The following is a 24,903-nucleotide window of genomic DNA, read 5'->3' as shown; positions in this document are numbered from 1 at the left end:
TCTTCTCCAAAGCTTCTATATCTTTTCTATAGTATGGAGAGCAGAACTGTGCACAATACTCCAAGTGTGGTCTAACCAAGGTTCTATACAAGTTTAACATAACTTCTCTGCTTTTCAATTCTATCCCTCTAGAAATGAACCCCAGTGCTTGGTTTACATTTTTCATGGCCTTATTAACCTGCATCGCTACTTTTAGTGATTTGTGTATCTGTACCCCCAGACCCCTCGGCTCCCCCACCCCATTTAGACTCTTGTTATCCAAGCAGTATGTGGCCCCCTTATTCTTCCTACCAAAATGTAATACCTCACACTTACCTATATTTAAATTCATTTGCCAATTACACGCCCATTCTGCAAGTTTATTGACGTCTTCCTGGAATTTGTTGCAGTCCACCGCGGTATTAACTATTTCCCCCCCAATTTGGTGTCCTCTGCAAATTTTGAAATTGTACTTCCAATTCCTGAGTCCAAAGCATTTATGTAAATTGTGAACAACTGTGCTCCCAGCACTGATCCATGTAGATCACCACTTCCCACTTTTTGCCGGTCTGAGTAATTACCTTTAACTCCTACTCTCTGTTCTTTGTTTTGTAGCCAGCTTGCTATCCATTCTGCTACTTGTCCCCGACTCTATATGCTCTGACCTTAGTCACGAGTCTACTATGTGGTACTTTATCGAAGGCTCAGGATAAGGGGTCGGCCATTCAAGACTGAGATGAGGAGGAATTTCTTCACTCAGAGGGTTGTGAATCTTTGGAATTCTCTACCCCACAGAGCTGTGGATGCTGAGTCGTGAATATGTTCAAGGCTGAGATAGATAGATTTTTGGACTCTAGGGGAATCATGGGATATGGGGATTGGGCGGGAAAGTGGAGTTGAGGTTGACGATCAGCCATGATCTTATTGAATGGCGGAGCAGGCTCGAAGGGCCATATAGCCTACCCCTGCTCCTATTTCTTATGTTTAGGCCTTTTGAAAATCCAAATATATTACAGGGTAGATATGGAGAGGTTTTTTTCCCTTGGCTGGCGAGTCTAGAACAAGGGGGCATAGTCTCAGTATAAGGGGTCAGCCATTTAAGACAGAAATGAGGAGGAATTCCTTATGTTCTGCATTCCCATATCCTCTCTTTCTGTTACTTCTTCAAAGAATTCAGTAAGGTTGGTCGAGCATGACCTTCCCATTTGAAATCCATGCTGACTATTCTTTATTATATTTTTGTTTTCTAGATGTTTTTCTATTACGTCTTTGAATAAAGGTTCCATTATCTTTCCTACAACTGACGTTAAGTTAATTGGTCAATAGTTCCCTGGACTGGTTCTATCTCCCTTTTTAAATAAAGGAATCACCAGTCCTCTGGCACTATTCCCTTTTCTAATGAATTTTTATATATATCTAATAGTGCCTCTGCTATCTCTTCCCTTCCTTTTAATATGTGCAGATACAATCCCTCTGAGACCAATTAACCAGGGGTTTTATCCTCTCTTAGTTTGATTTGTTTATCAATTATCTCTCCCCTTTCCATCTTAAATGTCTTTATATCTTTTTTGATCTCTTCTTCTAATGTCATGCCCACCATGTTAGTCTCTCTGGTAAATACTGAGGCAAAATAATTATTTAATATTTCTGCCATTTCGCTGTCATAACCTGTGAGTTTGTTGTGTGTATCTCTTAGTGGCCCTATCCCTATCCCGATTTTTCATTTGTTATTTATGTGCCTATAGAATACTTGACTATTTCTTTTTATATTCCTTGATAATTTAATCTTGTAATTTCTCTTTGCCTTCCTTTTTTTTTAACTTCTTCCCTAACCGTTTTGGATTCCCTTTTGTCATCCTCTCCTTTGTTGACTACGTACTTAGTGTATATCTTTTTCCTTAGTTTCAATTTTGCCCTTATTTCCTTCTTTATCCATGGTGTATCATTACTGGCTAATTTGTTCTTTCTTTTTAGTGGGATATATTTCTCGTGGACTCTATTGATCACCATTTTAAATGTTTCCCACTGCTGTTCTATTTCTTTGTTTATCAGTAAATGGTTCCAGTTTATTTTCCCTAGTTCCATTCTTATCTCCTGAAAATCAGCTTTTTTCCAATTTATAACTTTGGTCTTTGTCTTACTTATACTCTTCTCAATCTTTATCTTAATCCTTATTACGTTGTGATCGCTATTGTCTGGATGTTCCCCTACACTTACTTCTCATCTGTTCTGGTCCATTTCCCATTACTAGATCCAGCAGTGCTTCCTCTCTTGTTGGGCTTTTTACATACTGAGTAAGAAAGGAGTCCTGCACACATTGTTAAAACTCCTTTACCTACCTCTTCTTGCCAGTTTATTTGGGGATTGTTAAAATCTCCTAATTAAAAGTGTTATAGGGTCTACTCTCTCATATAGGAGGAACATATAATATTGAAACACTTACCTGCTTCTGTAGCGTGAAGTGTACATTAACATGGGCATGATACAGGAGGCTGATGTATCTAAGCGGAATATTTCAGTACATAATAACTGGTCTGTGTTATTAATGCCTGAGGCTGATTTGTGTTTTTCTTTTGAATGTTAAAAATGTATTTCAGCATATCTATTTGGAGATGACCGTGAGCTTACAATGTTTGCTTTGTCCTTGTGCAGTTTCAGATGGTGAACATGTATCCCCAGAAATGGAATTTACTATTCATCTGCTCTCTACCAATCAACAACCTCCTGTTTTTCAAATATCAGAACCCTTCATAGAGGTCAGCCAGGGAGGAAGAGCAGCCATTGGTAAGACATGTATCCTAATCAATTGGTTGGTTTAATGTCAATTTACTTTTGGCTGTTTAATGTCCTTAATATTCAATATCCAAACTCTGGGGCCTATTCACTTAAAACGTTTGCTTAACTGCATATGTAACAATGTTCTACATATTAGGGTAGATTTTATGAATTCATACACTCACTGCAGCGCTTTGTGTGGTTGGAGCAAATATCAGGAATTCAAATGCGAAAGACAGTGGGCCCTGCAGGATTTTCCATCTATTAAAATTAGGGAGCAGAAATTCCTGTGAGGTGTGCTAACCTTTGTGCCCAAATTCCTAATATGTACTTCCACCATACCAGGAGCTCAAATTCATAAAATCTATCCTTTAGAATAATAGGCTGGAAGCGATTTATTTAATCTCATTTCAACCTCGAGACATGTTATATCTTGTAAACATAATTCAGTTTGTGTTATCCTTTACATACAATTGGCAACTGTGGGGATTGGATTTATTGGACAAGTTATTTTTTGCTATCAGCGCGACTCCGGGTAGAGATCAAACTTGCCCGAACTAATTATTCTTTGAACTGGCGTGGTTACACCAATTGATATTGGATTTAATTTCACTGCATTATAGAGGGAATCGTATACCTTGCAAATTATAATTAAGCAGCATCTTTTAAAATCTTTTTATGAATATAAGCTTACATGCCAGATTTTTTTTTCATTTTTGCTGTCTTACACTTCTAGGAGTTTCACCAGAAGTTTTCCAAGTTTCTGCCATTGAGCTGTATTTGAATGTGGGCAAGCTCACAGTGCCAGTTTGTGCAGTCGACCCATGCACACAGGGAACTAGGCTGAAAATGCTGACGGTCATTTTGTGTAGATCCCTTACAGTCAGATGAAAGAGGAGACTTTCATTCCATCAGTATGGGCCAAATTTGAGGCCGGGTCTCAGCAGTAAAAGGCCCAATTCCCATTCGGTCTCCAACTTCATTAGATTTTAACCCAAGTTATAAGTGACTCTTTGTTGCCAGGCATGGAATTTACTGAAGAAACTACGATGGTGGAAAATTTCTGTTGCGCGTTACTGATTCAAAGCTTCAGTGGCCCATAATTCATTTGTTCCCTTGGGTAAAACAGCAATAAAGCACATTACCCAGTCAATAAATTTCTTCCTTCTGACCATTGTTCCAGGTCCTGTGCGTGAGAGGGATCTTGGGTTGATGTCAATATAATTTGTGAACACAGACACATGTGTGAAATCTCAGTGATTCGTACAAATATTGGGTGTAAAATTCAACTTTAGCGGGAGCGCAAAATAGGTGGTAATGGATCGGCCACCCGTTATACACTCCACCCGAAAAGAAAATCGGCCAGGGTCTATAACGGGCGGCTGACCTGCTACCTGTCAGAGCTGAACTTCATCCCCATTGCATTGTATCATTGTGAAAACTGATTTACAACCAATGTTTTCTGTAAACGAGTTATTTTAACTGTAAACATTAAAACTCACAAATATGTCAGAGCAATATTAAGGTGTTTTGTTTTCATAAAAGTATTTTTCATCCAGAACAATAGTAATTAAGTAAATTGTTTCCAGGTGAGATGCCTTTCCATTTCTGATTATTCCTCACATGGTGAAATGAATGTTGTAGTTTCGGTGCTTTCATTTGCTGAGAATCTTTCTGTCGATAATTTTACTGAAACAGTTGGAAGTCTCATTTTGTACTCATACTGACTTTTTGTCTAAAATTATCGACGGGAAGCATTTCGTCCCAAAGAGATTCTTCATTAGAAGCATTAGCAAAGTTCAGAAGTAATAAGCATCATAATGTACACAGAAAATTATTTTCAAGTGACCTGCTCAGAATAAGTTAGTGTGATTATGTAACTGAATATCAATTTGTTTCTGTACTAAGGTTTGAGCCAACTAGCAGTTAGTGATGCGGACACATACCCAGATGACCTTCTGTTTGAGCTGGTGGAACCCCCTCAGTTTGGAGTACTGATTAAATCAGACTACAGACAGCCAGTGGAAATGGTGAAAGGTGAGTGACAATTACAACCCTGGTTGATTTTCTCCTCCTCACGGGCACTGAAGCCAGTTATGTCGTCCCTACTGTTGCCCTAGCTGAGATCAACTAATTCAGCACGGACCAGTAGTTCGGACCTGACTGGTATTTTTGGACACAGATGGTTGCACATTAAAGCAGTAATTTCCAGACTTGGATGAGAAGAACAATGTCTAACTAGAAAGAAAAAAATACCTTGCTGTACCCCATTAACAGTGTGGTCTTGGAGCACAGTTGTTTTTCATCATGTGATCTTTTGGATGAGTGCAGTGGTCTAAGCCTCTGAGTTATGTAACCTGATCAAATGCATTTAGTACAACCAGCTGCACAACAAAATTCCTTTTACTCAATCCCGTCCGGGGGGCTAATTTTCAACGTTGCTGTCTGGTCAGTAATCAGACCGAACGGATCGCCTGCTCAATGTAGAACCCGCCGATTTTTGTTCCATTGACATCTATGTACGATGGGCGGGTGATCTGCTCCCCCAGGTTACTGCCCAGGCGGCGAAGTTGTAAATTCACCCCCATGTGTCAAACCTCAATGTCAGAACAGTACACTTACATCAGTGCCAATTTTCCACTTCCTGCACCGACCATCTCTATAGCCCCCCGGAGTGAAATTGCCAATTTGGTATCAAGTTATAGGCAGTTTTGCTCTGTGGCCTATTATTAACCAAATTCAGACCAATCAAAATCCTTTCACACAAAACCCTTACAGCCGACAGGGAAGATATTCATCACTTTAGTCTGAGTTAGATTAAAACCTAGGTTCCAGAGGTGAGTGGGAAATGTAAATTATTTGAGCAATCTTTGAAATAAGTAAAAATCTAACATATTCAAGTGTGTAGTCTCCAGTGGCCTAGGTTCCATTTTCACCACATTGGCCACATGATACAGGGACAAAACAATCTTTACTTGTTGGTTTCTGTTCTTTCATTGATCTTTAAAGCATTTGCTGAGAATTTCGCTGTCAATTTTACTGAAACAGTTGGAAATCTCACTTTGTACTCACACTGACTTTTTTGGCTAAAATGATTGATGGGAGGCATTTCATCCCAAAGAGATTCTTCGTTAGTGACCTATTCATTCACATGGAACCTCAGCTCTAAGACCACACTATCAAGGAGGTAAAGCAGGCTCCTTATTCTTTCCAATTATACATCCTTCCTCTGTTGCAAGTTTGGAACTTACTACTTAAATATACAATTGCATGTGAGCAATATATGCCTGGGAGGTCTCAGGTTCAATCATTGTTCTGTTGATTAAATGACACATCATGCTAGAAGAGTGTAATATTCTCATCAGCAAATCTTAAGCTTCCCTATCTGAAATAAACATGTTGCTCATGTTGTTGAAGCTTTTCTGTTTCTGAAAATTAACTTTATAGAATGAGATTTGTAGATTGGAAATAAACAAGCTTTAACAATCCTGTTTAGTTCCTAATTTCAATGAGAACGTGACATCATATTGGCATCATAAACAATGTTTGAGCAGCCAATTCGTAAGTATGAGGAAATAATTTCTATTAATCAAATGATTTTTGCTATGGGTTTATCATTAATGAAAGAGCTTAAATGCTACACAATGTCCCATTTTGATCCTCCTTCCCATTTTTTGTAGGAGACACCTTCACACACGATGATGTGGCACGAAACGCAATTCATTATGTGCACGGTGGCACCCCGACAACTGTGGACAGTGTGCAAATCTTAGTCACTGATGGAGTTACCATGGCAACAACACTGCTGGAAGTTCATGTCTCAGTGATGGATGATGACGGACCTAGGCTTGCCCCTGATTCTTTGTTGACTATTTCAGTGCCTGAGAAAAGCTTTGAAACTATAACAAGATCTCATCTGGCATACACTGTATGTATAATCCAGTATCTTGACAGATAACTGACTTTGTTTAGTTTGTTGCACTCTATTCCAAACATTTTTTCAACACGTTAAAAAATATAGTTTAATTACATATATCATTTTTCCAGCAAAATAATGCATTCTTGCACACTGTTTTTCTACTAGGTGATAGAAATGATAGTTCATTTTTAGTGGCTATTATATAACTTCCATAAAACTATTACTTCGGTTACTAAAGATTAACAGGTAGCATCTCTCCACTATGATCTTCCTTATTTCTGTTCTGTGCCTTTTTTCTGGATATTTCATTTTTCTCATGTAAATCCTTTGTAAATTCTTGATTTCATTTTTATTACTTAATGTCTTTTTTTTTTGCTTTTTATCTTTCACTCTTCAATTTTTCTGTTATTTCTCATTTGTTCCCCTTTATTTTTATTTCCGCTCTTTTACTTCTATACATTTGCAAAAAAAATGACCTAAAGTAGATAAAGCATCCTGGGAAATAACACATCACCTAAAACCCTCTATTAGATTCCTAACTTGCAATCACTCATGCTGCCCATTGTTAGAAGATCAGCTAAACTCTTCACCTAATTCAGGCTGTGAATCACCAGAAATATTCTTACTAATATTCTTTAACCCTATTTCTTAAATACTTCCCATCTTTTAGGCACCCCTGCACCAATCTTCATTATATATCTCTGTACCCAGGGACATAACAGGTACACTCACTAGAGCAGCCCAGGCAAACCTTCCCTCAGATTTCCTTCCTATTCCCCAAGAACAAAATACTCCTTCACGTTCTTAACCTGACAATCGGGCCAAGCTCACTCACTGTGTGGGAGAATCAGGGGTGCAAATCCACATCTGCAGTTTATCACATTCCTACATGAATGCACTACCTGGCCACTCCACCCCACCTGAAATACTTCTCCATGATTCGCCGCTCCTTTGCTGAATAATTTATGCAGTAATAATTGTTGTATTAATAATCTTGGGTTTTCTGGAAATACAAACATTGTTTTCATTCGAGTAATGAAAAATGATTAAAAATATTAAAAGAACCAAAATAACTGAACATAACCATTTACCTTTTCTTCTCTAGGATAATAATTCTCCTGACAGTGAAATCCGGATTCAGTTGATATCTCTGCCCATGTACGGTATTCTCACTAACAACAATGAGGAGCTGTCAGAATTTTCAACTTTTACAATGGAAGATATTGATAACCAAAGAATTAGGTAATGGGGATGAACACAATGTACAGTGCAGGACACATGCAACATACCTGTTACACTTCTTTCTGTGAAAGAAGTCTTGTGTTGCCTTCAATTTAATATTTTTAATATTCCTGTACTAGACATAAAAATAAAACCAGATGAATGATATTGGTATTTGTATGTTGGTAGTCTAGAATCAAAGTTAGTCAATTAAAGGGGCAGCCTTGCCTCAATGCAGAATGTGTTGGCAGATCCTCCCATCATGTTACCTGAGGTGATAAGTTTGCACTATAGCTGAACAGTGTATACAATATACTTTGGGAAACACACTGTTTGGCCCTGAATTTAGATTGTTGGCTAAGAAGCGGTTTAAGGCATCTGCTAAAATAAAAAGGAGAAAAGCTTTATAAGCGATTGCACGCTAGTATCCCAAAGCGTAATAGATGACAATTTCCTCGAAGTGGGACAAATGTAGGTTTAAAGTCATCAAGCAGACTGCACATAGTCAAATAGACAATGCCATAAGCCGTTTGCCTCTGTGGTCCAGTAACCCTGCTAGTGCTAATCTCCCATTCCTGTAAGAAATGGCTGATGGAACAGGGAATTTTCCTGCTGGTGAACACATTCAGTGGATCGTATCAGAAGCTGCATCGGTGCCAGTTGTGTAATGACACTTTGATGAAATACCTGAGATAACATATTAGGGGTAATTTTCACTTTGGTGCAGGCGCAAAACTGGTGTCTACGGATGGAAATTAGGTTGGGTGTATAATGGGCGGCCAATCCATAGTTTTTAACTCACTCACAAAGTGAAAATTACTCCCATTATGTGTTGGTGCATCATGATATGCAGATGAAAAATTAGTGTCAAAAACTATTTTAAATACAAATAGATGTCCAGCATCCATCTATAAAATTCAAGCATGTATGTCACGCTTCAAAGTGTCCCTCATGTGAAGTATGTGTGACATTCACAAGTACCAAATTTGTAAAACAACAAGTCATGACTGAACGGATGGGCAACCTATTAATAAAAAAAAGTAACTTTTTTTAAAAGGCTGTCATATGCTGCTGGTTTTTTTTGGCTTTAATAATCTGCCTTCCCCAAGGAGAAGAGTCAGGAATTACAAGTAGCTGCCAATCTACATGTTTTCCTGAACACTTCCACAGGAATTGCCTATTTACAGCAATTAGACATTGTGACCCTGAAGGGATAAGAGAGATTGAACACACCTCCACCTTATCATCAGAATAGTACATTGGCTCTGAAACTACTTTGTGGATGCTGGCATCCAAATGCTTCATGCATTCCTCTGAAATTACTTACCTCTATTTTAGTGGAGGCATTAATCCATTTAAAATAAACAGGTTAACATCTCCATTCTAATAGTGTAGAGAGGAGTTTCAGATGGGATACATTAGGTGTTTGTACCCAAACAGCGAAACGTTTCCGCTGTTATAAAATCCATGACCTCTAATTTACCGTGAACATTTCAAAAATACATTTACTTCCTGCTGGTTTGAGAAAAACCTCCCCAGCAGCAGAAAATACCTTCTAATTGACCTCAGGATCTCCTTAAGAGAAATTTGTCTCCAGTTGATGTCAGGATATGTTTATTTACAGCATTAATATCTTGTGCCCTTAGGAGCCAGGCCAGATTGCATGCTGCTCCCACTTTGGCAGCAGAATAACACATTATGCATAATATGACACAATGCTGCTGTCTTTATAAAACAGCGTAGCCTCTGAATTACCATGAACAATGTGATGGGAGATCTGCTAGTGTGTATATAATAAAACAATGACATTTCAGCATGCTTTTGCAGGTTTTTTAGCAAAAACGTAGAGTGTAAAGCATTGGATTAAACTTTGCTAGAATAATCCAGAACTACTGGGATTAATTTTGAATAGCTCTAGTAAAGAGCCGGCATAGACACGATGGGCTGAATGGCCTCTTTCTGTGCTGTAAACCACTATAGTTCTGTTATCGATTCTATTTCTGTCCTGTAAAATGATGTTAAGCCAAAGCACTATTGAATATCAGTCACTGCTTTGGAAGTGTGATTTATTGTTTCATAATAATCTAAATCTTGATCATGATTAGACTTAATATATACAGTGTTACAGTGCAACATCTGTAGAACACTGAGTAATATATTTATCACACATACAGGAAAATGGTGGTTGATAATACAGATAAACAAGAATCTTTGCCTATATTTATTATTTGGGTAACTTACTTATCTAAACAGATACACTACAGACTTTGACACCGATGATCAACCCGTCACCGATATTTTCCACTTTACTGTCTACGATACTGATCACTACCGCCTTGACAACCAAATGTTTACTATCATCATCACCGCTGACCAGAACCAGTCCCCACTTGTTAATGTCAGAGATGAAGTCACTGTAAGTACAAAAACAAGCTAAGTTAGATGACGCCAGTAGAATGATTCAGTACAGGACATAAACAACACATCTGTTAACTTCATATGTAAATCTCACATGTGCGTGAGCCTTTTTTTTAATATTCGTTCACAGGATGTGGGCGTCGCTGGCAAGGCCGGCATTTATTGCCCATCCCTAATTGCCCTCGAGAAGGTGGTGGTGAGCCGCCTTCTTGAACCGCTGCAGTCCGTGTGGTGACGGTTCTCCCACAGTGCTGTTAGGAAGGGAGTTCCAGGATTTTGACCCAGCGACAATGAAGGAACGGCGATATATTTCCAAGTCGGGATGGTGTGTGACTTGGAGGGGAACGTGCAGGTGGTGTTGTTCCCATGCGCCTGCTGCCCTTGTCCTTCTAGGTGGTAGAGGTCGCGGGTTTGGGAGGTGCTGTCGAAGAAGCCTGTTCCTGGTGTCTTTCAGTGCGCATCTCAAAGATCAGCTAAGGCTGATTAGCACAAGGAACCAAAGTAGTTGCATTGAGGTAAATTTTCCCCTTTAGCTCTCTCAGTGCAGAATTTAACTTTAATGGTGCTGGCACAAAACTAAATTTTGCCCCAGATAGTATTCATCTAAAACATGGTGGCCAAAATTGGACCTTGTTCCGCCCGTTTCTCGTGAACGCAACAAAGGCAGAAAGGTCCAATTTTGCAGGTCTATGTTCCATGCCCCAAAGGTGCCTGAAATACATCCAGTGCCATTTTGACTCAGTGGTATTTGGGTGTCCACGGCTGCCGCCTTAAACAGGTGTTAGGCTCCTCGCATATACTAATCATAGAATCATAGAAAGTATGGGCACAGAAGGAGGCCATTCAGCCCATCATGTCCATCCTAGCCAAGAAAAAACTATCCAGCTCAATCCCACTTTCCAGCCCTGTAGGTTATGGCACTTCAAGTGCACATCCAAGTATTTTTTAAATGAGTTGAGGGTTTCTGCCTCGACCACCCTTTCAGGCAGTGAGTTCCAGACCCCACCACCCTCTGGGTAAAAAAATTTCTTCTCAGCTCCCCTCTAATCGTTCTACCAACTACTTTGAATCTATGCCCCCTGGTCACTGACCCCCTCTGCTAAGGGAAATCGGTCCTCCCTAGCCAGTCCATTTAGGCCCCTCATAATTTTATACACCTCAATTAAATCACCCCTCAGCCTCCTTTGTTCCAAAGAAAGCAACCCCAGCCTATTGAATCTTTCCTCATAGCTAAAATTCTCCAGCCCTGGCAACATCCTCGTAAATCTCCTCTGTACCCTCTCTAGTGCAATCACATCTTTCCTGTAATGTGGTGACCAGAACTGTACGCAGTACTCAAGCTGTGGCCTAACCAATGTTTTATACAGTTCTAGCATAACCTCTCTGCTCTTATATTCTATGCGTTGGCTAATAAAGGAAAGTAACCCGTATGCCTTTTAACTACCTTATCTACCTGTCCTGCTACCTTCAGGGATCTGTGAACATGAACTCCAAGGTCCCTTTGTTCCTCTACACCTCTCAGTATCCTCCCATTTATTGTGTACTCCCTTGCCTTGTTTGCCCTCCCCAAATGCATTACCTTAACTTCTCTGGATTGAATTCCATTTGCCACTTTTCTGTCCACCTGACCAGTCCATTGATATCTTCCTGCAGTCTACAGCTTTCCTCCTCACTATCAACCACACGGCCAATTTTTGTATCATCTGCAATCTTCTTGATCAAGCCCCCTACATTTAAGTCCAAATCATTAATATATATCACAAAAATCAAGGGACCGAGTACTAAACCTTGCAGAACCCCACTGGAAACGGTCTTCCAGTCGCAAAAACACCCGTCAACCATTACCCTTTGCTTCCTGCCACTGAGCCAATTTTGGATCCAACTAGCCACTTTCCCTTCGAATCCCATGGGCTTTTACTTTTTTGACCAGTCTGCCATTTGGGACCTTGTCAAAAGCCTTGCTAAAATCCATGTACACTACATCCAACGCGTTACCATGAATGTTACCTCCTCAAAAAATTCAATCAAGTTAGTCAGACACGACCTTCACTTAACAAATCCATGCTGACTGTCCTTGATCAACTTGTGTCTTTCTAAATGACAATTTATGCTGTCCCTCAGAATTGATTCCAATAATTTGCCCACCACTGAAGTTAAACTGACTGGTTTATAATTACTCGGCCTATCTCGTCGTCCCTTTTAAAACAATGGCACAACGTTAGCAGTCCTCCAATCCTCAGGCAAAGAATATGGCGCGTGTTACGCAAGGACTGGATAAAGCACTGAAATCCATGGACCGACAAAAAATTTCTGCTGTAATGGACAAATTTGAACATCGCCAGGGAGGATTGGAAAATGATGGTCAGAGTCTCTGCTTCTCTTAACCCACTCTGAAATTGGTCAAAACTAGGTGGAACTTGTGCTGCACAAGCTCCAAACCAAGCTAGGTTTTCAGGCATTAAGGCATCAAGGGAATGGGGAGAGAGTGGGAATATGGTATTGAGGTAGAGGATCAGCCATGATCATAGTGTTCGAAGGGCCTAATGGCCTTTTCCTGCTCTTATTTTCTATGTTTCTATTTTACCGTGGCATAAGCAGCGGTCCTTAAAGGGACCGCTGGAGGCCACCAAGACCGGGTAAGTAAACTTTTTTTTAAACTTACCTGAATGTGTGGCTAGGAGGAGCAGGAATGTTCTTCCTAGCTCTACGGCAATACTATGGGCCACTGACCGCCCGCACTCGCCCCCTCCCCGTTTGCTTCCCCCCATTCCCAGCCCCAGGGCCTACCTGGGAGCCGCTACCGGCATCCGAGTCAGCCAATCGTGCTCTGGGCCCGACTGGCATGCTGCATTGGGACACTCGCTTGGCACCCGCTGCGCACCAGTTTCATGGTGAGGAGGCCCGAGAACCAATTTTGGGTGATCTTCAGGCCAACCACCTCGGACGGCTTGCTGTCATGCTGTCCATTTCCAGGCACTAACCAATTTCATCCCCATTTTGTGTCAACCAAGTTGGTTTGTAAGTTTAATATTACATTCTAAAGGAGTCTGGCTAACAACAGGGTACGCCAATAAATATATGGCAAACACTGAAAATAATAATTCCATTGGGGATGATCTTGCTCTGTTGTTTTTAAAATAAATTATTGAAGAACTCTCAATGTGAAGTGACATCGTTAAGATTTGTATGACCTGTGACTTTGGGGTTCAGCCACTCACTTGGTGTGGAAGCTGTGGATGGCCTGTGATTCTCCTTGGGTTGCCAACCCTCCAGGATTGCCTGGAGTCTCCAGGAATTGAAGATTAATCTCCAAAATACTGCTGCGAACATTCCAGGGAGAAAAGTCATAGGGGCATTAAAAAACTTTTTTTTTCATTTTCTTTGAATACTTCTATTTATTAGTTATAAAAATATTGGAGATGGGAAAAAGAGGCTTTTTGACTGACAGTCAAGAGTCATCCATTCGTGTAATGAACTGCTGGATGGAAGAGAGGACGGTGTTTGATAGCGAACCATTCTGGGCCATAATTACTCTCACCATGAGAGCTGCCTAAAGAATGGCCTTTGTGGAGACTTGGGATCAGGTCTACAGTCTGTCTTTGTGGCCTTAATGGATGCATGGAGAGGGAAGGAGTGGGAAAAACTGACACAATTCAGCCCATTGAAAAGATAGTATGAAATGGCAGTCATCTTATGGTGTATTTAACAAATTACGTTTTTGTATTGGCTGTAGGTGGAAGAGGGAGGAAGAATGCTGCTGTCATCACACAGTATTCTCGCAACAGATCCAGACACCCCACAGAAGGACCTGTTAATAAAGATAACCACTGCACCCACTTTTGGCTACATTGAAAATCTGAAAAGAGGTATTTGCACCCACCTTATGCCGCCATAGATTTAAATGAGGGAACTAAAGAGAGCTGTTTTCTCAAGAACCTATGAAAAATGACAAACAGGAAAAGACTTATTAGTCCATCCAGCCTGTCCCACACAATACATACACTCCCCACCACACCTGGAAGCCATATAATCTCCTGGGAGAGGCTACAAGCCAGATTTTACTGCCAAGTACAATGATGTAATGAGGTCACCAAGACTAATGCTGTGTTGTCTTGTTCCTCGCACGGTTAGGCATTTTACTCCATTAGCACCAGTTGCAGTGTGCTGTGGGTAAGAGTAGTATACAGCTTGCTCAGTGTTGATCATTATTGGAGTTAACATTAATACAAGGGGATATATATAAAAGAGGCTCAGCCAGTTTATTCCTTTAACTTCTCAGCAGATGTCAAACAGCAAGAGCAGTAAAACGGTTGAGCAAATACCATGGGTTGAGAGGAAGTCCATTGAAACAAGCTTTGTGAGACTGAGCAAGATTGTTTCTATGCTGAGGGAGTGAGGTCTAATGGAGGAGCATCATAAAAATTAAAATGTAAGCTTCCTTATTTGGCATTTTAATCTCAAAATGTCAATTATTTGTTATGCAGAAAATTTAAAAGCTGCAAGCATTTTACTGTACTGTCATATTCAGCTGTGTTAATTAGACAAAATCAGAAGCTTCAGTGTTAGTTTGATGCCATCTTCTAAAATAAATTTTACACTCCGGTTTGTATTATTATCTTAAATCAGTGCAGCTAGAATATTAACCAAAGGATCACAAAATATATAGGTGCATCCGAGTGTGAGTTACAAATTCACTAACTGCCCTTGTCCTTTCACTTCCACTCCCACTGTCTAAATTATTAAATTGAATCAGTTTGTGCACAATATAATTCTGCTTTGGTTTATAATGTATTTTATAAAAATGTTTTCAGTAAAACATTTTGCAACAATCTGCTGGGTAAATATGCTTCTGAGCCCATTGCAGCAATTCCTCTTTGATCTATACACAGAAGTCCATATGAGTGTAGACACATGCACGCAGAAGTAACACTGCAGGGAGAAGGGAGAGAGAAGAAGGAGCTGCTTAGGTTGTGTTAACTTCCTCTGCCACGTGGTTATTAGAACCCTCATTTAATAACATACACTTGCCCCAGTGTTAGGATAGTCCCTACCAATTACAGCGAGCGCGTTGGTGTGAATGTGATTTGCCCGCTATACGCGATGGCCGGTGTGACCTGACGGACGAGATCCTGGAGGTGGCGGAACTGTGCTATCTTCACCATCTTCATGAACTTTTAAGATTTAAAACCTACTGTTTGAAATAATCTACGAAGCATATTCGGTAGTGCAGAACTGCAGTGCCTGACCTCAATTAATCTAAAATCCAATACACTGAGAACTATGCAATTCTAAAGCAATAGGAAAGCAAATAGCATGTTGGCCTTTATGCAAAGGGGTTGGAGTACAAAAGTAAGGAAGCCTTACTACAATTGTACAGGGCTTTGGTGAGATCTCACCTGGAGTACTGCGTACAGTTTTGGTCTCCTTATCTATGGAAGGATATTCTTGCCTTAGAGGTGGTGCAGCGAAGGTTCACTAAATTAATTCCTGGGATGAGAGGGTTGTCCTATGAGGAGAGGTTGAGTAGAATGGGCCTATATTACCTGGAATTTAGAAAAATGAGAGGTGATCTCATTGAAACATATAAGATTCTGAGGGGGCTTGACAGGGTGGATCCTGAGAAGTTGTTTCCCATGGTTGGAGAGTCTAGAACTAGGGGGCATAGTCGCAGAATAAGGGGTCGTCCATTTAAGACTAAGATGAGGAGGAATTTCTTCACTCAGAGGGTTGTGAATCTTTAGAATTCTCTACCCCAGAGGGCTGTGGATGCTGAGTCGTTGAGTATATTCAAGGCTGAGATAGACAGATGTCTGGACTCCAGGGGAATCAAGGGATGTGGGGATTGGGCAGGAAAGTGGAGTTGAGGTCGAAGATCAGCCATGATCTAATTGAATGGCGGAGCAGGCTCGAGGGACCATGTGGCCTACTCCTGCTCCTATTTCTTATGTTCTTATGTTTTAAAAGGGACGTTTAATTTATATGGGAAAACCTAATCACTTGAAAGCAGGCAAATGGCAAAACCACTGTTCCTTGAAGAAAACGCTTAATTCAACTTCTGAAATTTAGTATTTGAATTTCAGAAACCCCCAAGTAGAACGAAATGTAATTAGGAGTATCTATGACTGTTTGGAGATATATATTAAAACTGAAGTACTACTTGCCAATGTTGCATGGGTGAGTTTTCTGGTATAACGGCCATTGTGTATATGCGCTACAGATAAAAGATCAATGAATTAATCTGTTTCACATAAGGGGTTAATGTGCTTTCACGCAGTTTAAACATAAATTCTCGGTTTAGAAACAGCTTAATTTTAATTGTAATTTATTTTGAGTACTTGCAGATGTAAAGGTCATAGCTGAGAGAAATGTAACAAAAAATGGCCCTGTGTTACGAGAGATCTATATTTACCATTTAGCTTTCAAAACTGGGCCATTTATTGCAGCTGATGAACTGTAAGCACAAATTCACTGGAAAGGTAAAAGAGTTCTCTCTTTAGTAAGGCCCTTTTATTACATTCAGTGCACTTTGACAAGGTGTTATTTACTTATGTTTGTTCTTGCATTCAGTGCATTTTAACAAGGTGCAAACTAGTGAATAAACATAGCTGTTTCTGCACAAAATAAACGGAGCACTTAAGACGCTATAACTGGCAACTTGAAATTGAAGTTATTGCAAATGGGTAATGGTTTTCGCTTTTTGGCCAATATAAGCAACTGCCCGTTTTAAACGTGGACGTTTTAAGTGATGGGAACTGTACTAAATGTAACCTGCTGTGATCTGCACTGAGGAAAGAATGGTATCAGCTAGTTGAGCTGATTTTAAATCATCTAATGTCCAGAACATGTCTGTGATATCTTCCAAACCCGTTAGTTAATTTTGATTTCTTATTTGGTTTTGTTGACAGAAGGAAGAACTGATCAAGCTGTCACCATCAGCCCTGATGTACCCTTCTCGGTGCAGGATATTCTTGACAATAATATTTACTATGTGCAGAGTGTTCATCGCAACATCGAGCCACTTTCAGATGGCTTTGACTTCTATGTGACTGATGGTGCTACTCAGTCTCCGGTGTACCACTTCAACATTATAATTATGGTAACTGGCTTTCGCTCTGCTCCTCATTATATATCGAAAACAAGTGATTAAAGAGATAAAATGATGGGGGTAATTTTAACCCTCAAGATCAGGTGGGTTGGGGGCGGGTGGGAGGTTAAAATAATAGCTTTTTGGAGCTGGACCACACCCCGGCTCCAACGCGCCCACTTCTGGCTTTCACCCAGGATGCGTGCGAACAACAGACACCTGGAAGTTCCGCGTCCACTTAAAACTGGCGGGTCTGTACTTAAAGGGGCAATGTACCTCATTGAAATAGTTGAGGCACTTAAGTTTTTGTGTATTACAAAAGTAAAATGAATTTAACTTTACCCGTTCGGGTTTCCCATCGCTTCCGATTCACATCAGGTGAAAGCAGGCGGGAATGACTGGATCCAAGAGGTGAGTGCCTTTATTGCACTGTTTGTGGGCCCGGAGGAGCAGGAGTGCTTCATCCAGACCCAACAAGCACACCTGGCGTGACATGACCCCGCAATCGGCTGACCCCTCCTCTCCCCCACCGATGCTGGACCCCCCCCCGATCTTCAAGGCCCACCCGATGTCGTCCATGTTCCCCCATCTCCCCCCTTCAATTTGTTCCATTGCCCACGATCTCACTCTCCCTCCCGCCCCTCTCTGTGATTCACGGCTCCTTTCCCTTCCGACAGGTAGCTAGCCTGTCAATCTGGTTGCCTGGCACGTGGGAAACCCGGAAGCACAAATATGCACCTTTAATTGAGTTGCAGTCGCAGACTGCGACACACTCATTTGGCTTCCGGGTTCCCCATGCGAATGTCTAGGGACGGGACGGTTTCCCATCTCCCAGCTAAATTCATGCCCCATGTTTCTCTTGAAGGAAATACTTTATTACAACTGGTGCTTATTTTTGATGAAGTGACCGAAATTCAGTTCAGAGGCAGCCCAGATTTTAACCTAAAGCGCCCAGCTAGAATGGGGCACATTTGGGTCAGGCACCTGATTTACACCGCACTCAATTTTCAGCTCCATTGAAGTCAATCGGGCGTAAAATCGGGTGGTGTGTAAATCCGACCCGAATGCGCTCCATTCTCACTGGACGCATTAGGTTAAAATTGGGGCTTAAGAAACAAGAAATTATTGGATGTCCAACTGGGTCTTAAGATGAATCCAAAATTATTTTTTGGCAAATGATGTTTGACCATTTTATGATATTATGGCCGAAATGCCCGCACACTACTCTATTTTGTCATGCAACTTCTATCACACTTGTCTGTCGTGCTTAAACTTACCTATTACACTTACCTATGATTAAATGGATCAGATCAAAGCTCTGCAGTCCTGCCACATCTAGTCGTGAATGGTAGTGGACAATTAAAGAACTAACGGGAGGAGGCGGCTCTATAAACATCCCTATCCTCAATGGAGCCCAATGCGTGAATGCAAAAGACAAGGCTGAAGCGTTTGCAACCATCTTCAGCCAGAAATGCCGAGCAGATGATCCATCTCGGCCTCCTCGTGATATCTCTACCATCACAGAAACCAGTCTTCAGCCAATTCAATTCACTCCACGTGATATCAAGAAACGGCTGAGTGCACTGGATACAACAAAGGCTTTGGGCCCCGACAACATTCCGGCTGTAGTACTGAAGACTTGTGCTCCAGAACTAGCCGCACTTCTAGCCAAACTGTTCCAGTACAGCTACAACACTGGCATCTACCAGACAATGTGGAAAATTGCCCAGGTATGTCCTGTCCACAAAAAGCAGGACAAATCCAATCCAGCCAATTACCGCCCCATCATTCTACTCTCAATCATCAGCAAAGTGATGGAAGGTGTCGTTGACAGTGCTATCGAGCGGCACTTACCAATAACCTGCTCACCGATGCTCAGTTTGGGTTCCGCCAGGACCACTCGGCTCCAGACCTCATTACAACCTTGGTCCAAACATGGACAAAAGAGCTGAATTCCAGAGGTGAGGTGTGAGTGACTGCTCTTGACATCAAGGCAGCATTTGACTGAGGGTGGCACCAAGGTGCCCTAGTAAAATTGAGATCAATGAGAATCAGGAGGAAAACTCTCCAGTGGCTGGAGTCATACCTAGCACAAAGTAAGATGGTAATGGTTGTTGGAGGCCAATCATCTCAGCCCCAGGGCATTGCTGCAGGAGTTCCTCAGGGCAGTGTCCTCGGCCCAACCATCTTCAGCTGCTTCATCAATGACCTTCCCTCCATCATAAGGTCAGAAATGGGGATGTTTGCTGATGATTGCACAGTGTTCAGTTCCATTCGCAACCCCTAAGATAGTGAAGTTGTCCATGCCCGCATGCAGCAAGACCTGGACAACATCCAGGCTTGGGCTGATAAGTGGCAAGTAACATTCGCGCCAGACAAGTGCCAGACAATAACCATCTCCAACAAGAGAGAGTCTAACCACCTCCCCTTGACATTCAATGGCATTACCATCACCGAATCCCCCACCATCAACATCCTGGGGGTCAACATTGATCAGAAACTTAACTAGACCAGCCACATAAATACTGTGGCTACAAGAGCAGGTCAGAGGCTGGGTATTCTGTGGCGAGTGACTCACCTCCTGACTCCCCAAAGCCTTTCCACCATCTACAAGGCACAAGTCAGGAGTGTGATGGAATACTCTCCACTTGCCTGGATGAGTGCAGCTCCAACAACACTGAAGAAACTCAACACCATCCAGGACAAAGCAGCCTGCTTGACTGGTACCCCATCCACCACCCTGAACATTCACTCCCTTCACCACCGGCGCACCGTGGCTGCAGTGTGTACCATCCACAAGATGCACTGCAGCAACTCGCCAAGGCTTCTTCGACAGCACCTCCCAAACCCACGACCTCTACCACCTAGAAGGACAAGGGCAGCAAGCGAATGGGAACAACACCACCTGCACGTCCCCCTTCAAGTCACACACCATCCCGACTTGGAAATATATCACCTTTCCTTCATCGTCGCTGGGTCAAAATCCTGGAACTCCCTTCCTAACAGCACTGTGGGAAAACCTTTACCACACGGACTGCTACGTTTCAGGAAGGCGGCTCATCACCACCTTCTCAATGGCAATTAGGGATGGGCAATAAATGCTGGCCTTGCCAGCGACGCCCACACCCCTGAATGAATAAGAATAAACATGGAATAAAATGCACTATGAACCACCAAATATCTTGTTCTTTATTGAAAACATTGCCCTGAAAAGGGGAATAAACGGATATGGGAACAGATGGAACGAGTGCATGCTAGTAGGACTACTGCTCTTGTGGAAGACAAACTCCCCTCTGTTTGGGCTGTTGAGGCTGTTTCAATGTTGTAATTTCTATGTAATTCTCTAAGTCAGATAACAAAAAGAAGGGGTCAGGAATTCAGATCTCCAAACTAGAGGTTACTGTTATACAGTTTAATGGAGTTTGTATCTCTCTTCAGCATTAAGATTTGACTTATATTGCATGTGCAAGCCATTGTAGCCAAGTGTTAATTGTAAAGAAATTGTTTTACATATACGTATTATCAAAAGGCCAGATGTGAATTCATTTGCCCTGTTTCTCTCTCTAGCGGAAGAATGATGAACCTCCCAAAATGACTGTTGAATCTGTGCAAGTAAAGGAAGGAGCAGGTGTAGTGATCAGTAACATTTCACTTAGTCTGCTCGACCTGGACACGCCAGAGAATGAACTGGTTTTAAGAGTGACCAAAAAACCCAGCCATGGTAAGTCCACGGGCAGAACTCAATCAGGGATTTTACTTTTTTTCAGATTAACGTGATTTTTTTTTCAACTTTAAATTTCATTGCCTATCGACCACCAATCAAACCAGCATTGGCCCTAATATGCACTAGATTGTAACATTTTACAAGTAACTTATAAGAAATTGTAGAATAAAACTTTGCTTTGTTTGTAGTATTATTTTTCCCATTTTCTCTCCTGTCCTGAAGGTGCTAACTCACTCTGGGGTACTATTCCCCAGATCCTAGTTGGCCTCTGGTACCTTACCTGGTGGCTATTCTTCATGGGCACTGGGTGTCCGCAAGCTATTCATCATGGAGTGCATCACAGCTGAATATAATTCCATCATTCGCTAACAGATGTTGCAGCCGAAAGCAATCAGGAGTGAGAACTCTTGCAGTTTTTTTCCCTGACTCCACTACTGGCTGCTGAGGCCACGTGTAGTGCTCCTTTCCCTGTCCCAGTTGAGATCAACTAAGTCTGCACTGACCCCTCAGCACAGTGATTAAACTTGGGGCCTTTCTAATTTGTATCGATTAGTTCCCTGTTTGGCTGTGCTTTCGATAATTGAGCTGTTGGGAAGCTCTTGGTTTATGGTATATTCTAATGCAAGTTTAATTCAGTAAAACATAGTCAATAATATGTGAGCCTGAGTGCATCACCATAATAATTCCACGGCAAACCCTGTACCCCCTCCTGAAGGTGTTGACTCCTTGGTGGGGTACGATTCAACAAATGGTTGACCCCTTTGGTGCATCACCCAAGCAGTTGTTATCCATGTGTCAGCACTGACGGTGAGTGTCAACAGGCTTTTCATGAAATCATAGAATGATACAGCACACAAGTATCGTGCCTGTATCGGCTCTTTGAAAGAGTTATCAATTAGTCCCATTCTCCATAGCCCTGCAAATGTTTCCCCTTCAAGTATTTATCCAATTCCCTTTTGCAAGTTACTATTGAATCTGCCTCCGCCACCCTTTCAGGCAGTGCATTCCAGGTCATAACAACTCGCTGCACAAAAAAATTTCTCCTCATCTCGCCTCTGGTTCTTTTGTCAATTACCTTAAATCTGTGTCCTCTGGTTACCGACTCTTCTGCCACTGGAAACGGTTTCTCCTTATTTATGATTTTGAACACCTCTATCAAATCTCCCCTTAACCTTCTCTGCTCTAAGGAGAACAACTCCAGCTTCTCCAGTCTCTCCATGTAACTGAAGTCCCTCATCCCTGGTACTATTCTAATAAATCTCCTCCGCACCCTCTCTAAGGCCTTGACACCCTTCCTAAAGTGTGGTGCCCAGAATTGGACACAATACTCCAGCTGGGGCTTAACCAATGATTTAGAAAGTTTTAGCATAACTTCCTTGCTTTTGTACTCTATGCCTTTAATTATAAAGCTAAGGATCCCATATGCTTTTTTAACAGCCTTCTTAACTTATCCTGCCACCTTCAAAGATTTGTGTACTTACACCTCGAGATCTCTATGTTCCTGTACCTCCTTTAAAATTGTACTATTTAGTTTATATTGCCTCTCCTCATTCTTTTTACCAAAATACATCAGTTTATATTTCTCTGCATTCAATTGCATCTGCCATGTGTCTGCCCATTTCACCAGTCTGTCTATGTCCTCCTGAAGTCTGTCACTATCCTCCTTATTGTTTACTACATTTCCGAGTTTCTCCTCACTGTTTACTACATTTCTGTGTTTCGATTTGATTGTAGAGAACAGCCTGTCCTCACATAGTTTACTTTCTAGCAGGGGATGATGAGAAGGAGAACCCTAGCCAGTTTTCCCTTTCCTAATCTAGGTTCATCTGACCAATTGTAGCGTCTCTATTGTTGCCCCAGATGTGATCAATTAACTCAACACACACTGAGGATCAAACCTCGGACCTTCCTGGTCTCTGTGCCTTAGAAATGATGATATTATTTCTTTTCCTATTTCTTATCATCATTTTATTTTCATTTCACATTTGAGTTACTTAACATAGATGCATCCTTGAAGATTATCACTCCTACCCATGTCCTTTGACTGTTGTATTTTTCATGGAACTCTCACTCTCTGTTCAAGTAGTACATCTACTAATGTCCATAAGCTGATATGTGTTGTAGTTCTACAATCAGCACTTTTTTCCCAAATAATTTATTTACTTTTGTCATCTCTTTCTCCCTCATAGTCTTCCCAACCCAAACACCATTCCCACCTGTCATGATGAACCTGAGATATTCTCCCAGGCCTCAGCCAGTGCTGATTTCCAGTTGGTTGTGTGGGCAGTCTGGATTCGACTGCCTCTCCTATCAGACTGTTCGTCTGACATCCAGTCTTGGATAAGCCTTAACTTCCTCTAGCTCAACCGTGGGAAGTGCAAAGCCATTATCTTCGACCGCTGCCACTAACTCCACTCCCTTGCCACTGATGCTGTCCCCCTCCCCAGCCACTCTCTCAGGCAGAACCAGACTGTGTGCAATCTAGGTGTCCTTTTCCACTGTGAGCTGAGCTTCAGATCCCATTACAAAAACTGCTTACTTCCACCTCCGCAACACTGCCCACCCACCTTCATACGTGCCTTCATCTCCTCCAAATTCAACTACTCTAACACTCCGCTCTCCTTGCCAGTCTCCCATCCACCATCCTCCGTAACCTCCAAAATGCTGATGTGCATTTCCTGTCCCCATTGATTTCCACTCACCCTTCACTCCTGTCCATGCTGACCAACTTCCTGTCCCCCAAATCCTCCCATTTAAAATCCTCTTCCTCATCTTCATGGCAGAGCCCTCAGCTGCCGAGGACCTACTCTCTGGAATTCCCTCCTTAAGCCCCACCACCTCTTCACCTCTTTGAAAACCTTCTCAAACTCCATCTCTTCATCCAAGCGTTTGGTCACCCCTTTTTAACTGCTCCTTTCCTGGCTTGGTGACCATTTTCTACATACCAATCTGTGAATCACCTTGGAACACTTTTTTTTACAATAAAAGTGCTATATAAATGCAACTTGCTGTTATCTGCTAAGAGTTGCATGAGTTCAGCCTGGAGTAACTAGCCTTTTCCCTCCCTTTGGAGAAGTGCCTGATCTTTGCTCGGCGACTTCCCATTACAACATGGATGAAATCGAGAACATACTGCATGAGGAATCATGGGTATGAACCTAAATTCGACTGATTTATGTCACATACATTGGCACTTCAACACTTTGTGCTACTGTAATGCTCAGAACTAAAACAGTCTTAAAAGTATGAAACAAGTACTGTTTGAATCAATTAATGACATATGGGGCAGAATTTTAACTGAAAAATGGGTGGGTTGGGGGCTGGGGGGGCAATGAAAATTGCAACAATTTCGGACCCATCCCCAACCTGCCTAAAACCTGTCCATTTTTGGTTTTCACCGGGCGGGACGAGAAGCGGGCAACCAACCCGCTCCCAGGAGGCGAGTTGGTCACTAAAACCTTTCAAGGCCTCCATTTTGAAAAGTTTTGCAATTTCAACCTCTGGGGGCCGGGATTCCCAGGCCTTCTCCTTCACATCGTGTGAGAGGAGGCAAGAAGGCCCGAAACAGCAGGTAAGTGCCTTTATAGCACACCTTGTGCAGGAGTGCTTCCCCTAGGCCCCACAGACCTACCTGTAGCGAACCCCACAACGATCGCGAACCCCCCCCCCCATTCTCCAATTTCCCCCTCTCCCGCAACAATCGCGGACCAGCGTGATGACCCTCGATCCCGACACCCCCGCCTCTCCGGTGACTGACCCCCGATCCCTTCTCCCATGACTGAC

General features: G+C 41.9%; 1 protein-coding gene across 3 annotated transcripts in view; it reads left to right on the top strand.

Annotated features, from left to right (window-relative positions):
* fras1 (Fraser extracellular matrix complex subunit 1) overlaps positions 1-24,903 on the top strand; it is a 451,223-nt gene that overhangs the window by 339,977 nt on the left and 86,343 nt on the right. For all 3 annotated transcript variants that reach the window (XM_067990719.1, XM_067990709.1, XM_067990729.1), the window contains 8 exons: positions 2,632-2,763; positions 4,663-4,791; positions 6,435-6,682; positions 7,779-7,915; positions 10,148-10,310; positions 14,046-14,178; positions 17,218-17,408; positions 20,964-21,117. In XM_067990719.1, the coding sequence (XP_067846820.1) occupies positions 2,632-2,763; positions 4,663-4,791; positions 6,435-6,682; positions 7,779-7,915; positions 10,148-10,310; positions 14,046-14,178; positions 17,218-17,408; positions 20,964-21,117 (1,287 nt within the window). The remainder of the gene's footprint in view (positions 1-2,631; positions 2,764-4,662; positions 4,792-6,434; positions 6,683-7,778; positions 7,916-10,147; positions 10,311-14,045; positions 14,179-17,217; positions 17,409-20,963; positions 21,118-24,903) is intronic.

The sequence above is a fragment of the Heptranchias perlo genome, chromosome 1 (assembly GCF_035084215.1).
Source record: "Heptranchias perlo isolate sHepPer1 chromosome 1, sHepPer1.hap1, whole genome shotgun sequence".
In the NCBI taxonomy this organism is placed as follows: Eukaryota; Metazoa; Chordata; class Chondrichthyes; order Hexanchiformes; family Hexanchidae; genus Heptranchias; species Heptranchias perlo.
This window is presented reverse-complemented; position numbering and strand designations above follow the sequence as displayed.